We start from the raw sequence: 15,169 nt of genomic DNA, 5'->3' as shown, positions 1-15,169 counted from the left end.
TCAGAGGCATCAGAGTTTGAAGCCGAATCTCAGTGAAAGTCTCCCAGGAAGAAGGCTCTCAAAGTCGACAACTCAGACGAGGAAGAGTTCAACAGTGACGCGCTGGATGACGGCTCGGATGGCTCTCAAAGTTTCTCCTAGGACGTGGATGTGGGCGGGTAGTAAAGCGTAGTTGGTATGCATATTGGACACCTTTCAACCTCGCAACGCCTTTGTGAGTAGTGGAAGACTGTTCTCCTTCTCTCATTAATACGCAATCTTATCAGGATGACATGATGGAAGAGATGGTATGGCTTATATAGAGCATATCAGGGTGCAAGAGCGTGATCGGACCCCTTGCTATTTGGGCCAATGGTTTGTCGTATTCTTCTTTCATATCAGAATGTGGAGCTCTTAAAAGGAGCTTGCACAAATAAGAGTAGTAAAACAAAAGTACTTAAAGACGTGTATGGATAGAAGCGGCTCGGACTGAAACGATGTAATATTATTAACAACATTTTTCAGAGATATAGAACAGTGCACCTACTGTTCAGTCTCACTCCCGCTGAGGGGTTTTCTGCGTGGTTAAGACGAATTCCAATCCCTCCGAGCGATACAGGTCCAAACTAGATAACACAACGATGTCCAACGCTTCGTTTTCATCCGGATGGTCTTCATCAGTGAACCAACAAACACGGACAGACTTCAGACTCTCAACTCCGAGGGAACCAGTGCCGGCCCGTCGCGACCCGACCATTGCGACAAACGTTTGTGATGTAAACCTTAGTTTTGTACTGAGGTGGAGGCTGGATAGTCGGGGGATAATAGGATCTTCGTTCGGTCTGACCGTAAGTTCGTCTAAAGTCTGGTCGGTGATTGCATTAGTACCGATATCGACGAGCTTCAACAGCTCTAGGGTAGGCGTGGTTCGAAGAATGGAGAGGAGGTCTTCTTCTGCGACGAGACCGTGTTCAAATTCAAGAACTATTAGAGGGCTTTGGGACACATTGATGGCATGTCGGATGGATGTAAAAGTTTCTTCACTGTCTCGCTTAATTGACCCCACCGAGCACTTTGCTCTGAAGATGGAGAGGGACGGCAGTAGGAGACGGCTAAATAATTGGGGGATGGCGTTATGACTCATTGGCCACGACCTTATTGCAAATTCCTGAAGATTGGTACATGCAACCTGCTCAGCTTCAAATCCAATCGAGTACGCTTCACAGACCAAGTCGCAGCTCGTTAAATTCGTCATCAATCCGAGGACTTGCAGGAACCTGGTGGGATCGGGTCCTGGATTTTCATTCGAGTGACATGCATGAGCGATGCTACAACAGGTGATCTGCGTCCATGGAAGTTCAAATGACATCGATGGATTTTCGACATCTATAAACGCCAGGTCGCGAAGTTTGGGTGCATTGCAGACCAGCTTTAAATAACTGTAACCGCTGATGCTAACAGCATTCGTGCAAAGAATGGAAAGAGATTCAAGGGACGGCAGTGGTAATTGCAGCGAAGGAATGGTAGAGAACATCTCCGCGGTCATGGAAAGGTGCAATTCGTGCAATCTGTTAGAAACCGAAAAAAGTAGTAATTCGAGGGAAGATGGGAGTTTCTTGTAGTTGGAATTGCCGCCATCGCATATAGAGAGGGAGAGTAAGGATTGCTGAGAACGGGCCAACTGAAGACCCAGACGCCGAATGAACCCATATTCTCCCTCTGAAAAATCATCATCTGTGATGTAAATGTTGACGTGCGACCATAGCTCAGGGAAGATGAGAGCTACGGTCCTCCAACGCCACGAAACCAGTTCAATGGTCCATAACGAGTACGGAGCAGGGATAAAATCCCACCAAAGGGCGTCTCGGTCTGTTTGCGTGCGCTTCATTGGAAAGTCGATTGTTTCGCGAAATATCTGAAACAGGATTTCGGGGGGAAGTCGTCGAACGGCGCTCAGAAGACTTTTCTTCTCCTGTATCTCCACCAAAACTCGTTTGCGCTCCCCACGGAGCGCAGCGACCATCTCATCAGCCTTTGAGACAAGGTTGATCATCTCTTCACGAAAAGCACCAAGGGAGGAGATGCGTAAATCTGTGGTTGTGACGCGCTCCTCGTGTTGGGATATCATGCCTCGAATAGCATCAGCTTCGGCCGGTGATGGCTGGTCATTCGAGCGCATTAAACGGGTCAGATCCATAGTTGAGAAAGAGGTATTCTCAGAGACGGCGTTTTGAGGGGGGAAATGATGATTCGGGCACGAGCATCCTGCACAGGGCATCCAATTTGAAGGAGACATTATATCCGACTTTCACTGAAGGAACTACTCAAATATTAGGTACGAAGATCCCTGCGACGTAAGAGTCCTTACCAAAAACCCAATATGTGCAAAAAAAAATCGACTTAAACAAACAGGGAGAATCTGAGTGCTGTTGAAGTGGTGGTTAGCGTGTTGGTGTTGGTTTGTTGTGCTAAGTAGGCCCGGGCACTGAAATTTTCGGGCCTACCGGTCCGAAATCGCCGGACTGTGTCTTACTCAGACAATCACCGTCGCATTTATTGACCTCGTCAATGCCTTCCCCTCTACAGATCAGTCCACACTATGGTCCAAAGTTTCTTACCTTGGAGCTGGTGGCTCTATGGTAGATTGGTTACGTATGATGTATCGCAAGATGTCATGTCGTAAAACTAGGTCCTCACCATTCCGATGCTTTCCAGTCCATGGTCGGAATTTAGCCGGAGACAGTTCATCTCCTGGTTTATGGAACGTCTACTTTTCTGACTTCTTTGTGTCACCTCACAGGGACGACATATCACTCGGAGGCCGGTCCATCTCCCATGTGGAGCAGGCGGATGTTCTCAACATCCCCAGATGGATTGCAAGCGAAATTGGACTCCTTGTATGACTGGTGTCGGAAAAACTCAATTACGATATCTCACGAGAAAACTAAAATTTGGATTGCGGGTCCACTCCCTTCTGTTCTCCCGGTGTTCACTGTCGGCGCCCATGCTCTCTCCTGTGTCTCCAAGCATAAATATGTCGGTGTAACGTTGTCATCAACGGATAGGTCAATCACTTGTTCTCTCCTATGGTGTTCATTATTCCCTGATTGGTTCGGTTTAGGTCTATATTCAAAGAACACTATTATATCAAAGCTTCCAAGGCGCGGAAGTCGATGAATGCATCGTTTGGTGCGGAGAATTTTGTTGGGACTGTCCCCCCGAAAGAGGGAATCTCTGTCTACATGGCGACCGTCGACCCTCACCTGATGTCTGCCTGCGATGTGTCCATCGATGTTGATAACCCGTCATTGGCCGAACTGGAAAGAGTTCAGAAGACATTCATTCGTCGCTTGCTCGGCGTTGCTAAGCGCTCTCCAGTGGCGATGCTGTTCTTGGAGATGGGGATGTGGCCTGTCAAGTACCGCAGACTGATGCTTGCCCTTCGTTATTGGCAGTACGCCCTCTCCCTCCCGAATGACCATTCTCTGTCATATGCAGTGAGGGATGCAGTGGACTTGGCGATTAATGCAAAACCTTCGTGGATCTCTGATCTCGTCAAGGCGCTCCGTCTCTTACCCCTTCCTGTGACCTTTGATCTGTCTCGGCAATGGTCTCCCGTAGACATTGATAACATCATCGAGGCAGTTCAACGGTCCTGTTGCAATGACATCGACGATTTTTTAACATCTTCCCCCAAGGCTCTGCTGCTTCATCACTGTGCTCCACAACCAAGAAATTCCGGATCCCTTAGTGAGAGGATGCGACAGTCAACACTATCAACTCTCCGATCCTATCTTGCCGTGCCGGTGCCTGCACACCGAAAAGCATTGGTTCGTTTGCTAACGTCTTCTCATATGCTTGCAGTCGAGGTGCTTAGGTGGACTGAGTGTCGGTGCCCTCCTGTTCCTCGAGGCGATCGTTCATGCCGTTATTGCCATACAGAGGTTGAAGACGAAGCGCATGTCTTGTTGTATTGCGAGGAATCAGATCAGTTGCAGTCCTTGCGATCCCAGTTCTTCCGCAAAGTTTTCCAGATCGGCTCTCATTCTTTCTCCGCCTCTTTGCGCACCGCTTCTGCCGGGTTTGATATCATACGACTGCTTGTCAATGCAGAGGACGCAGATATCCTTTGCTCCTTTGCGAAGTATGTTTTTGATATTTTGCGTATCTTTCAATGTGTACCTGTATACTACCTTCATACGTGACCAAGAAACGGCGGATAATATTATTCTCTCCCAGCAGCATTCACTCCAGAAACACTGATCTTTTAAAGTGCCCTGCAAAGTGTCTCTACTCCGCGAGACGTACAACCTTGCGATCAAAACGGTATGAGCCTTTGCGGCCACGGCGCATGGCTTGCCATGTTAGGGCTGTGGACCCGGCCGTTCCTGATTGGGACCTGGCGCTGGTAACACCACCACCACCACCACCACCATGGCTGCCAAAACACGTACAACGAGGGCGTCGACATCCCGTTCCTCCAAGAACCGTAAATCGTCTCAAAATTCAGAGGCGTCTGACGTTGAAGCAGAGTCTCAGCAAAAGTCTCCCAGGAAGAGAACTCGAAAAGTCGATGACTCGGACGAAGAAGAGTTCAACAGTGACGCGCTAGACGACTCGGATAACAAAACGAAGAAACGGAAAAAGAGCCCAAAGAAGGAGCGAAAGGTTACAAATGACGAATATGAAGAGTCGGACTTGTAACTTGAAGAGGGCCAATAAATCGTCGGTGTAGTCATTGATAAGACAGGGCAAGGTGAGTTGCTATCCGTGGTACCGCTGTCCACCATTAACGCGTTTCCTTTAGTTTCCCCCTGTCAGGTTTCTCAAAATACTCTAGACTTTTTGGTACAGCTACAGAAATCAGAGTGTAATGACTGAATGGCACGCCTAATCCTGTGGTTTTACTACATATCTCCTAATTGCTAAATGTACTAGGCTCAAGCTTCACGGTTGGTCGCGTCTTCTCGATAACAGTATCAAATAATCCCATTGACATTACCGCTTGCCTCAGAACGCGTGTTCCGTCAAGCAGAGAAGGAGTGGAAGGATTTCGTTGAGGCCTCCATGCCACGACCCACTTTGAATGCGAAAGGAGCTTGCAAGAATAAGAGTAGTAAGACAGAAGCACTCAAAGACGTGCAAGGATGCTAAAATGATGCAAGTATTATTAACAATATTTTTCAGAAATATAAACAGTGCACCTACTGTTCAGTCTCACTGTCGCTGAGGATTTTTCTGCGTGGTCAGGACAAATTCGAATCCCTCCAAACGGTGCATGTCCAAACTAGACAAATTAAACATAATGATTTCCAACGTTTCGTTTTCATCCGGAGTGTCTTCATCAGTGAACCAACAAATAGTAACAGACTTCAGGCTCTCAACTCCGAGCGAACCATTCTCGGGCCCCCGTCGCGACCCGATCATTGCGACAAATGTTTGTGATGTAAACCTTGGTTTTGTACTGAGGTGGAGGCTGGATAGTCGGGGAACAATGGGAGGGGAGGATGGTTTAACCGTGAGTTCGTCTAAAGTCTGGTCGGTGATAGCATTGGGACCGACATCGACGAGCTTCAACAGCTCTAAGGTAGGTGTGGTTCGAAGAATGGAGAGGAGGTCTTCTTCTGCGATGAGACCGTGTTCGAATTCAAGAATTGTTAGAGGGCTATGGGACACATTGATGGCATTTTGGATGGATCTAAAAGCGTCTTCAACGTCTGGCCTCCTTGACCCCACTGAGCACTTTGCTCTGAAGACGGAGAGAGACGGTAGCAGGAGTCGGTCAAACAGCTGGGGAATGGCTTCATCACTGGGCCACGACATCAGTGCGAAGTCTTGAAGCTTTGCGCATGCAACCCGCTCAGCTCCAAGTTCTAGCGAGTATGCTTCACAGACCAAGTCGTAACTTGTCAAATTCGTCATCAATTCGAGGACTTCCAGGAGTCTGACAGGGTCAGGTCCTGGATTGTCGTTCTTGTTACACGCACAAGAGATGCTGCAACGAGTGATCTGTGTCCACGGCATTTCAAAGGAACCTGCTGGATCCTCGACATCTATGAACGTGAGGTCACGAAGCTTCGGTGCATGGCAGATCAGTTGCAAATCGTCGTAGTTGCTGATTTCAAGAGCATTTGTGCAAAGAACGGAAAGAATTTCAAGGGATGGCAGTCGTAATTGAAGTGGAGGAATGGCAGAAAACACCTCTGCAGCCATGCCAAGGTATAGTTCGCGCAATCTGTCAGAAACCGAAAAAAGAAGTAATTCGAGGGAAGAGGGGAGTTTCTCGTAGCTGAGGGGCGCAGTGCCGTCATCACAAATACAAAGGGAAAGTAAGGATTGTTGGGAACGGGACAACTGAAGACCGAGACGCCGAATGAGACTATATTCCCCCTCTGCAAAATCTTCTTTTTTGATCATTATGTTGACGTACGACCATAGCTCGGGGAAATCGAGAGCTACGGTCCTCCAAAGTCGGGAAACGAGTGCAATGGCCCACAGTGAGCATTGAACAGGGTTAAAGTTCCACCAAAACACTTCTCGGTCTAACTGCGTGAGCTTGATGGGAAATTCGATTGTTTCGCGAAAGATATGTGACAGTATTTCGGGGGGAAGTCGTCGAACGGCGCTAAGAAGACTCTTCTTCTCCTGCATCTCCACCAAAACTCGTTTGCGCTCCTCGAGGAGAGCAGCAATCATCTCGTCAATTTTTGAAACAAGGTTGGCCATCTCTTGGCGAAAACCACCAAAGGTGGAGACGCGCAAATCTGTAGTCGCGATGCGCTCCTCGTGTTGGGATATAATGCCTTGTATAGCATCAATTTCAGCTGGTAATGGCTGGTCATTCGAGCGTATTAAATGAGTCAGATCCACAGTTGTGGTAGAAATATTCTCTGAGACGATGTTCTGAGGGGGGAAATGATGATTTGGACACGAGCATCCTTTACAAGGCGTCCAATCCAAAGTAGACATTATATCTGTTTCACTGAAAGCGTCACTCAAATATTAGCTAGGAAAATATCTGCGACGTAAAAGTCCTCACCAAAAGCTGAATCAGTGAGGAAAACTTTGGCTTGGAGACAAACAGAGTGCTGATGAAGTGGCGCTGTTGGTTTGAGGACGGGGCCGGAAGTCCTGCCTTCCGACCAGTCCGATTCCGACCGTGAGTCAGACACTGTCAAAACCTTCCTCCCTGCGACGATACAGACATATAAAAGCTGTAAGTAAGTTGTGGTATCTTTGAATATTCAAAATATTTCTGGTGTATTTGGGGATGCTAACTTCAGAGGGTAGTATGTGTTTTTCTTTAAGAGCCAGGACTACCCACGTGGCCAGATATGTAAATTGAGAGTTGAAGCGCTTTGTTTTGCCTTTTCTCTCGACTGGAAATAATGAATAATACGATAATAGGACACCCTCATGAGCTTTTTCTCATGCCGGAGTCCTCATCAACCGCACCCAGTTGTTCGTAGGCGAGTCTTGGAGGTATTAGAAGGGCAGCACAGCCACTTCCGCCCTTTAACTTCATTGCCTACGCCCAGTTGTCGTTCGCCCGCTGAAGAACATTTTATACGACCCTTTCAAATCCAGGTGATTATACACAGTAGCTCGCCATGAGCTATAGCCAGAAAAAGCACGGTCCGGCCTCATTCTGGTTGGTTTGGTCTTGTTCGACCCGGAAATCCGGCGCTTCAAAATCTAGTCCATCGGTCCGCAATAGCCGAAGCGTGTCTTACTCAGACAATCACCATGGCTGCCAAAACGCGTACAACGAAGGTGTCGACATCCCGTTCCTCCAAGAACCGTAAATCGTCCCAAAATTCAGAGACGTCCGACGTCGAAGCAGAGCCTCAGCGAAAGTCTCCCAGGAAGAGGGCTCGAAAAGTCAATGACTCGGACGAGGAAGAGTTCAACAGTGACGCGCTGGACGACGACTCAGATAACAAACCGAAGAAACGGAAAAAGAGTCCCAAGAAGAAGCGAAAGGTTGCAAACGATGAATATGAAGAGTCGGACTTGGAGCTTGAAGAGGGCCAGGAAGTCGTCGGTGTAGTCATTGATGCGCCCAAGACAGGGCAAGGTGAGTCGCTATCCGTGGTACCTCTGCCCACCATTGACGCGTGCCCCCCAGTTCCACCTGGTCAGGTCTCTCAAAATACCTTAGACTTTTTGGCACAGCTACAGAAACCAGAGTGCAATGACCGTGAATGGTACGTGTAATTTTAATACATATCTCCTGATTGCTGAATGTACCAGGTTCAAGCTGCACGGTCTGTCGCGTCATCTCAATAACGGTATCAAATAATTCGCTGACATTACCACTTGGCCTTAGAACGCGTGTTCCGTCAAGCAGAGAAGGAATGGAAGGATTTCGTCGAGGCTTTCACGGACAAGCTCAGTGAAGTCGACGATCAAATCCCACCATTGCCGCCGAAGGATGTGATTCATCGGATATACCGTGATGTACGCGTTGTTTGGCATTCTCTTCGCCTTGAACTGATCGCGTTACTGCTAGGTCCGCTTTAGTAATGATAAGACGCCATATAAGCAAAATCTATCGGCGAGCTTCTCCAGGAGCGGGAGAAAGGGGACATTCGCTGCATGTGTGTATATATTGATTCTCATCGTCCTACTTATCACTGATTGCCATCTTAGATCACATGTAGGTTGCCATTCCCTGAGGTTGACTTTGTATTTATTATTTACATCTTAGATCAAGTAATTCTCTACTTCAGTCCGCTTAATCTTTCTAACCAGCTGAAATTTTGACAGTCAAGCCTGGTGGTGAAAGCCTCTTCGCTGGTGGACTGTGGTGTCCAGGCAGAAATGAACTGGCAACCATAAGGTCTTCATCCAGACCATCCCTGCGTTGACAGCGTTCTGATTTACTCTAGGTCTAACATCAAACGCAATTCTTTCCAGCTACGAGAGATCATATCATCTCCAGAATTCGTCAAGTATTTTGGAGAGCCGAAACCTGGAAAAAGGAACAATATCTTTGGGAGAGACGATGAACTCAAGGTTGCACCAAAGGGAGTTGACAAGGACCATCCGTGCGGTTTCATGTTCAATGAAACTTCGTCGTGTTAAAGTTATTTCTCAGAGATATTGATCTGCTCAAATGCCGTTCCTTTGCGGTCATCCATCGGTAAGATCACTAACTTCAAATCTCCAAGAGGGAACATACTGATTGAAGTTGCAAAATGCAGTTTCACGGATGAAGAGGTACTTGATCCTGATTTCAAGGAGAAGCTCGCGGAAGTTGCGGTGGCTATCAGGCCACTGGTTCATTGGTATGCCGACATAGTCCCTCGGGCAAGATATCTGAGTTGCTTACTTTATTCTAGTTTGAATGACATGATGTCTGTGGGTCATGACTCTGACGACGATGCATAATAGTTGACGCGGTTGCCTCACCGAACGAGTCTTTTTTATTCCTTCCCATTGTATGTTACAGTCATCCTGTCGTGAATTTTGATTACTTGTTTTCTTCGCTCTGTTCCCACAAAGATCAGTTGTAATCATAGAAACCTTTCCCGCTCTTCTTGCCATACCACCCCGCGTCCACCATTCGCTCAAGCAACACACTGGGCCGGTACTTCGAGTCTCGAGTGCCAGCATACAATGTTTCCTGGATTGCAAGACAAGTATCCAGCCCGATGCTGAGCAAACACTATAAGAAATAATGCGGATGAATATCATGAGGTTGACGTACAAGTCAGCTTTTTATGCGTGGATGTCAGAGAATAAGAGCTGGATAAGATGGGAAGAACATACCAAGCTGCAGTGGACCCATGGGATGATTCATGCCCAGCTTCATCGTTGTATCGATATCGTCTCGAGTGGCCGTTCCCTTAAAGGATCATCCCTTTAAGTATAGCGGCGAAAATGAAACAAGGCGTACCTTTTCTAAACACATGATGGCCTATACGCTAACGTAAATTGCGATGCACACAAGAGGTACAAATACATACTTCATTGATGAACGGCATCAAGAGAGCATTAGACACAAATCCGGGAACGTCCTTTGACGTTGTCACTTCTGCACGAAGTGAGACAAGGGAGCTGGGGAGGGACGTCGGAGCCGCACCTTTTCCGCACGCCGTGGCGAATGAGCGTGCCCTGTCTAATGTGTCTGATGTAGTTTGTAAAGCTGAAATAAGTTCGACAAGTTTCTGCCGGACGTCCCGCGTGAGCAGCGTATTTCACAAACGGATAGGACGTACCATGACAGGTACAGGGTTGAAAAAGTGTAGACCTATATGCTCGTTAATGCAAGATTACGGTTCACCGCAACGATGACGAACCAACAACACGTCCAGCAGTCTTCTTTGCTGCATCACTGGCGGCACTGACACCTTCGGGTATTGTCGATGCCGCAATCTTGGTGATACTTATCGAACTTGTGTTGGATGCTAGTATAGCTTCTGGTGACAGTTCAGTGGCAAACTGCTGGAATATTTTCTGCTTCAGCGATAGGTTCTCCGAGACAGCCTTAACATTGTACTTGAGCGTTACAGAAGCTGGATACTGGGGAATTGCAGACACACCTCAACGACCATATCCACGTCTCTCATCGCATGGACGCCATCAACACCCGTTATCCTGTCTCTTGCCTCCTTGGCTTCCTCGCTACTTATTCTCCCTTTCGACACGTCCTTCTCGAGCAACTTGTCTACAAAGGCGAGGCCCTTAGTTACTTGATCTTGAGACCGGTCGTGCAAGAGCACGGGAACCTTGGCTCGCAATGCAGACACCAGTGCAATTCCGGTGCCCATCTGGCCTGCACCGAGGACGCCAAGAGTTCGGATTCCATGGGCAATCATGGTGGTAACGGAAGGAAAGATATTTCACGTGCAAGTCTTTATAGCCGGACGCGTTCGATGACATCATCACCACCTTCTCCTCTACCTCCAATGACGCCCATGTTCGCCTTCAACCATGACCAGCACTCTCCCGCCCATCGTCCAGGCCGTCTCTGGCGCCGTTGGTAGCGCGTTCGCTAACGCCCTCACGTATCCTCTGGATCTGGCTACGACGCGACAGCAGCTGCACCGTAAACGAAAAGGCACCAGCGGACTGTACGACGGAATACGTATTCTTGTGCATATTATAAGACGATATGGCTTGACTGCCCTATACGACGGTATAATGACCGATACCAGCGCATCTCTTGTCTCCAAGTACGTTTCTTAGTTGTTCCAGGTTGATGGCACTAAATGAGTGTCATTGCGAACAGTTTCTGCTACTATTACATCTACACTTTTCTTCGAAATTCCGTTCTTCGCTATCGCTATAATGATACCAAAGCCAAGATATCCCTTCCGATGTTGCAAGAGCTTTTTCTCGGTTTCATCGCAGGCGTCGCTTCTCGTGCGGTGTCGATGCCGTTGAATCTCATTACCCTACGCCTGCAAGCTGAGCGCGACGCCGACGATGACGACGATGACGGAGACACTGATGAAGCTCAAGATGTGGGTTTGTCATCGGTCATCAAGTTCATTTATAGTGAACACGGGCTTTTTGGGTTTTGGCGAGGTACATGCACCCAGCACCGAAGCCCATTACTTTTTTTTCTCTAACGAGTCGCCCAGGTTTCCATACGACTATACTATTATCACTCAATCCCTCCATAACACTCGCCGTCTTTCAGTTCTACAGAAGAGTTGTAGCTAGATTATCTCGCTCCCGGTCGTCTACAATCAAGCCAAATCCTAAGGAAGCTTTCATTGGCGGAGCGGTGTCCAGTTCTATTGGTTGGTACCTTATTCATACCAATGATTTGACCTAAGCTTTCTGTAGCCGTGGCGATCCTCTATCCGCTTATCCTCGCCAAACTCAGATTACAAGCCCAACGCAAGACAACTTCTGCCAGTTCCGCGGCCACCTTGGGTTCCATACTTCTCGACGCGTTGAAGAGCCCAGGCGGTTTATATCAAGGTTTAGAGATGCAGATTTCCAAAGGTTTTTTGGGCCAGGGTGTCTCATTCCTGGTAAAAGAGAGGTATGTGACGTTCGATTGACTGACTTCCGACCTATAATTTGACATGTCCCCAGGATCGAACAATTTGTTATCCAATCTTATCTAAGTCGTCGTCGAAGCCATGGAAAACCAGATGCAGCATAATTAGTGTCCGCTGTTTACAATGTTAGTTAAGACTCGCAAGAATTCTCAACAGTTGATGAATCTGTATGTTGCCGCCATATTATAAGCGTCCGATATGGTGTAACGGCTAACATTGCCGCCTTTCACGCGGCAGCTCAGGGTTCGATTCCCCGTGTCGGAACTTTTGAAATCTCGGCCAAATTTTTACCCAATCGGAGAGCATTTACGGTTAGGGCTGTGCATGAAATCTCCGCGGGGGTATGTTACCAGTAAGTTATAATTACCGGGAATAAACCCAGGCGCATCAAAACCTAGGGTTTCGTGGGCAACCCTACAAAGTTAGGGCTAAGGTCAAGTTCAGGCTGGAGTGCGGACACTCCTCCGGCCTTTTGTATTTAACTTGTTGTTCCTACTACTGCCAGCAAAGATCAAGCAAGTCTGATATCAAAACATTCCTAAAATTTTTAAACCTGGGTTAGGTGAATGTGGCGTGGCTGAACCCCTTTCTGTCGCTTTATCGTTTACCGCCATGTCCAGGGTCCCTCCAGTCCCTCGTCTCAGTAGACTTTACTTCGAACGATTTGCGTCGAAAAGTCTTAGAACCTCGCGTCGTCGAGAACATCTGGAACTTCGGAAGGGCAGAGTTGTCTGAACTAGCGACAATGTTCAAGGTCACAGAAAAACTGATTCTTTTGCTTCATTCATAGGACAAAACGCGTTGCAGAAAAAGCTTCAGCTACGAGCGTGGTACGTTCTGGACGATTCTCAGGTCAGTGTTTACAGTGTAAAACCCAGAATCACTTAGTTTGGGGAAACCCCATGTGTTCCCTAGTATCTGGACATGGAACCTGTCATGCTTGCGAGCGCTTCAGCAGCAGAGCGACGGGCTACGTCCAGACCTGCCGCCAACATTTTTTCACGAAGGAATGCAAAGTTGGAAATCCAGTCTTTGGTGAAAACGACGCCCATCGACCAGGCGACTGAACTCACCCTAGCTGGAGCTACCAGATTTCCACCGAAAATGGACAATAGGGATTGTCGAGTCGCTTCTTCATCTTGTCTGGGCATGGACAGCGGTACGTTTCCCAGCTGGAGGCCCATGGACGGTCACTGTCTCAAGCGGCTCTTGGTCATCACCAGATAGAAACCTCAGCGATGCCAGGGCGGCTTCTCATGACAGCTGGCCAAAAAGGTGTTGTGGAAATCAACATAATTGTTGAAAATACTGGCTTGCGCGTCCCTGAAATAAGGGAGACAACCGTATCGCCAATCGTGGGTCAGGCAAAACATCCAATACGAACGGAGAACTCCAATGCCCACAATGTGGATGCAAACACGTAACTGAAGATTCAAGTGAAACTTCGTCCCTTCTTGGAGATGGTGGAAGGTTCAAAAGATCAGGCTTCCAATAGTGAATGCCTGTAGCATTGGTTTTCTTACAGATAAACGGCTGGGAGTGACCTGGAGTGACGTGATGTCACGTGGGCGCGACGCGACACCGAATGACACCGACAGGACTAGCACCGACTGACACGAAACCACGACATGACTGCGCCAAGCTGCGACGCACGCATGACTTCGTCGGACTAAATGTGTTGCCCCGACCTATCATATACCGTGGACTCCGAACGAACAGTTCCACCGTCTTCACGCAAGGAATACTTTCTCCGCCACTATATGCATGCCGGGAAGATATCAAGTAACTCCCCTTGCCCTATGCCATAAAGCCTGTCAGGTTGGTAGTGCCTTTGAACTCGCGAGAACGGTTTTTCCTTAGGCTTGTCTTGTGATCCTACCGCCTGTTGGCTTGGACCAATGGCGTGCTTCGGAATATCTCTCGGGTGCCACTTCCCTTCACCTATATGAGTCAGGAAATCGACACCGCGATAAGAGGGATCGATGATATAGAACGGCTTAGTGCAACTTCATTCGCTCATTGACTTTCCTTCCGATGCTCTCCTCCACAGCCTTTATCTGTTATCGCACAACCCTCTCTGTTCGCAGCCCGGAACTCGGAAGCGCAGTATACTTCAGTCCCTTAGACTCGGAGATCTATCATTCGTTGGCGGTCGTCCTCGTTGACGGATCTGACGGCCGGCCCTAACAACGAAATGCATTTGTTCATGCATTTGCGCTCTGAATCTCTTGCTGCTTATTAGCGGAAGGCTAGGACAACCCGCACCCGACTGCGATGAGGTGCCCGTTACCAGAACGAGAGGACTTTACTCTAAACGTTGATCACAACCATCATTTAGAGCGCGAGCCGTTGCTTGACAATCATCGAACAAAATAGACGGTAAATCTAAGTCCAAAATTCCGTTTTGACCGATTTATCATTAATTATAGGTGAATAGAATCTTTTTGGCCTCGGCTTCCGAGAAAACGCCAGCGATTTGTTTGGTTTTCTTCTGTAAGTATCCGTATGCTATCGATTTTTTATCTCCATTTTGCATGACGTGGTTGTGAATGGTTCTGACAATGCTTGAAGTTCTCTCTTTCGGCTGCAGATGCAAATCCTCGCCGGATGCTATTACTTAGCCTTCTCGGAACGTCAAGCACCAAGGGATTAGGATGCTGACCCTGAAAACTAGAAAGCTACCAGATCCGTTATGCCGTATCTACGGCAGCTTGTCGGATGATGTTCGTTCTACGATGCAACCACTTCGGTGCTGTCTCTTTGTACATCGTCTACTGGAAACCAGGAGGTCCCCTCAAAGCCAGCGTTATTCCAAGCCGAATCCTTCTCTGTTCTACTTGATCCTCTTGGAGTAGTGTTCAACTACAGCATCCTATGTACTGGAACAGATCTTCTGTTCAGGACTATCGCCTTGTTTCACAGCGTTTGGAGAACGCAGTATCTGCTACTTATCTCTACTAGCATTCCCAATGGCAATGTAGGCCAAGGCCCGGCAATGTCAGGTGCTGGAACGTTGACGTGACTGACAGCCCTGAATCTCCCTGAATACACCTGGCAATAGCCGAATTACAATGGGACAAAGGCTATCCTTCGGTGGACGAGCGGACCTTAACTTTGATAAATTCCGTTTCGAGGAAGCGTATATACACCCAGACAAAGCGCTAAATCCA

General features: G+C 48.0%; 6 protein-coding genes and 1 non-coding gene across 7 annotated transcripts; 4 read left to right on the top strand and 3 right to left on the bottom strand.

Annotated features, from left to right (window-relative positions):
* Positions 1-237: 237 nt before the first annotated feature.
* On the bottom strand, positions 238-2,277 carry EV420DRAFT_1539002 (uncharacterized protein; the record flags this gene model as incomplete). Its single annotated transcript, XM_060473029.1, has 1 exon — positions 238-2,277. A coding segment is annotated over one exon (1,742 nt), but the record flags the coding sequence as incomplete, so codon positions are not given.
* Positions 2,278-2,352: 75 nt separating this feature from the next.
* On the top strand, positions 2,353-4,299 carry EV420DRAFT_309308 (uncharacterized protein). The gene is made up of 2 exons (XM_060481636.1): positions 2,353-3,044; positions 3,101-4,299. Exons 1-2 carry the CDS (start codon positions 2,815-2,817, stop codon positions 4,182-4,184), a joined length of 1,314 nt encoding a protein of 437 aa, XP_060331442.1. The 5' UTR covers positions 2,353-2,814; the 3' UTR covers positions 4,185-4,299.
* Positions 4,300-4,785: 486 nt separating this feature from the next.
* EV420DRAFT_309306 (uncharacterized protein) lies at positions 4,786-7,365 on the bottom strand. The gene is made up of 3 exons (XM_060481635.1): positions 7,019-7,365; positions 5,188-6,961; positions 4,786-5,129 (listed from the first exon to the last, which is right to left on the bottom strand). The coding sequence occupies exon 2, from the start codon at positions 6,946-6,948 to the stop codon at positions 5,197-5,199; it is 1,752 nt and encodes a 583-aa protein (XP_060331441.1). The 5' UTR covers positions 6,949-6,961; positions 7,019-7,365; the 3' UTR covers positions 4,786-5,129; positions 5,188-5,196.
* Positions 7,366-7,725: 360 nt separating this feature from the next.
* Positions 7,726-9,372, top strand: EV420DRAFT_1642196 (uncharacterized protein; the record flags this gene model as incomplete). The annotated part of the gene is made up of 12 exons (XM_060477328.1): positions 7,726-8,056; positions 8,108-8,186; positions 8,233-8,246; positions 8,309-8,439; positions 8,492-8,581; positions 8,632-8,638; positions 8,690-8,710; positions 8,749-8,821; positions 8,871-9,029; positions 9,080-9,124; positions 9,186-9,269; positions 9,324-9,372. 12 exons carry the CDS (start codon positions 7,726-7,728, stop codon positions 9,370-9,372), a joined length of 1,083 nt encoding a protein of 360 aa, XP_060331440.1.
* Positions 9,373-9,487: 115 nt separating this feature from the next.
* Positions 9,488-10,802, bottom strand: EV420DRAFT_1642195 (3-hydroxyacyl-CoA dehydrogenase; the record flags this gene model as incomplete). The annotated part of the gene is made up of 9 exons (XM_060477327.1): positions 9,488-9,638; positions 9,692-9,698; positions 9,754-9,829; positions 9,881-9,901; positions 9,951-10,018; positions 10,067-10,151; positions 10,203-10,234; positions 10,284-10,470; positions 10,527-10,802. The coding sequence occupies 9 exons, from the start codon at positions 10,800-10,802 to the stop codon at positions 9,488-9,490; spliced, it is 903 nt and encodes a 300-aa protein (XP_060331439.1).
* A 67-nt stretch (positions 10,803-10,869) lies between these two features.
* Positions 10,870-12,211, top strand: EV420DRAFT_1538983 (mitochondrial carrier domain-containing protein). Its single transcript, XM_060473028.1, has 5 exons — positions 10,870-11,159; positions 11,216-11,514; positions 11,571-11,732; positions 11,779-11,980; positions 12,034-12,211. The coding sequence occupies exons 1-5, from the start codon at positions 10,918-10,920 to the stop codon at positions 12,101-12,103; spliced, it is 975 nt and encodes a 324-aa protein (XP_060331438.1). The 5' UTR covers positions 10,870-10,917; the 3' UTR covers positions 12,104-12,211.
* Positions 12,192-12,263, top strand: EV420DRAFT_t142. Its single transcript has one exon. It is a non-coding gene; the product is annotated as a tRNA-Glu (tRNA).
* Positions 12,264-15,169: the final 2,906 nt, after the last annotated feature.

Source organism: Desarmillaria tabescens (genome assembly GCF_030435595.1).
Source record: "Desarmillaria tabescens strain CCBAS 213 chromosome Unknown EV420scaffold_15, whole genome shotgun sequence".
Classification (NCBI taxonomy): domain Eukaryota; kingdom Fungi; phylum Basidiomycota; class Agaricomycetes; order Agaricales; family Physalacriaceae; genus Desarmillaria; species Desarmillaria tabescens.
This window is presented reverse-complemented; position numbering and strand designations above follow the sequence as displayed.

What these genes read in the sequence shown, in the direction of transcription:
- EV420DRAFT_309308 (XM_060481636.1), top strand. Translation starts at nt 2,815, where the DNA reads ATGTGGAGCAGGCGGATGTTCTCAACATCCCCAGATGGATTGCAAGCG. An exon ending in ACGTTGTCATCAACGGATAG is followed by an intron (nt 3,045 to 3,100) that starts GTCAATCACTTG and finishes GGTTCGGTTTAG; the next exon opens with GTCTATATTCAAAGAACACT.
- EV420DRAFT_309306 (XM_060481635.1), bottom strand. Translation starts at nt 6,948, where the DNA reads ATGTCTACTTTGGATTGGACGCCTTGTAAAGGATGCTCGTGTCCAAAT.
- EV420DRAFT_1538983 (XM_060473028.1), top strand. Translation starts at nt 10,918, where the DNA reads ATGACCAGCACTCTCCCGCCCATCGTCCAGGCCGTCTCTGGCGCCGTT. An exon ending in GCTTTTTGGGTTTTGGCGAG is followed by an intron (nt 11,515 to 11,570) that starts GTACATGCACCC and finishes CGAGTCGCCCAG; the next exon opens with GTTTCCATACGACTATACTA. An exon ending in TCATTCCTGGTAAAAGAGAG is followed by an intron (nt 11,981 to 12,033) that starts GTATGTGACGTT and finishes ACATGTCCCCAG; the next exon opens with GATCGAACAATTTGTTATCC.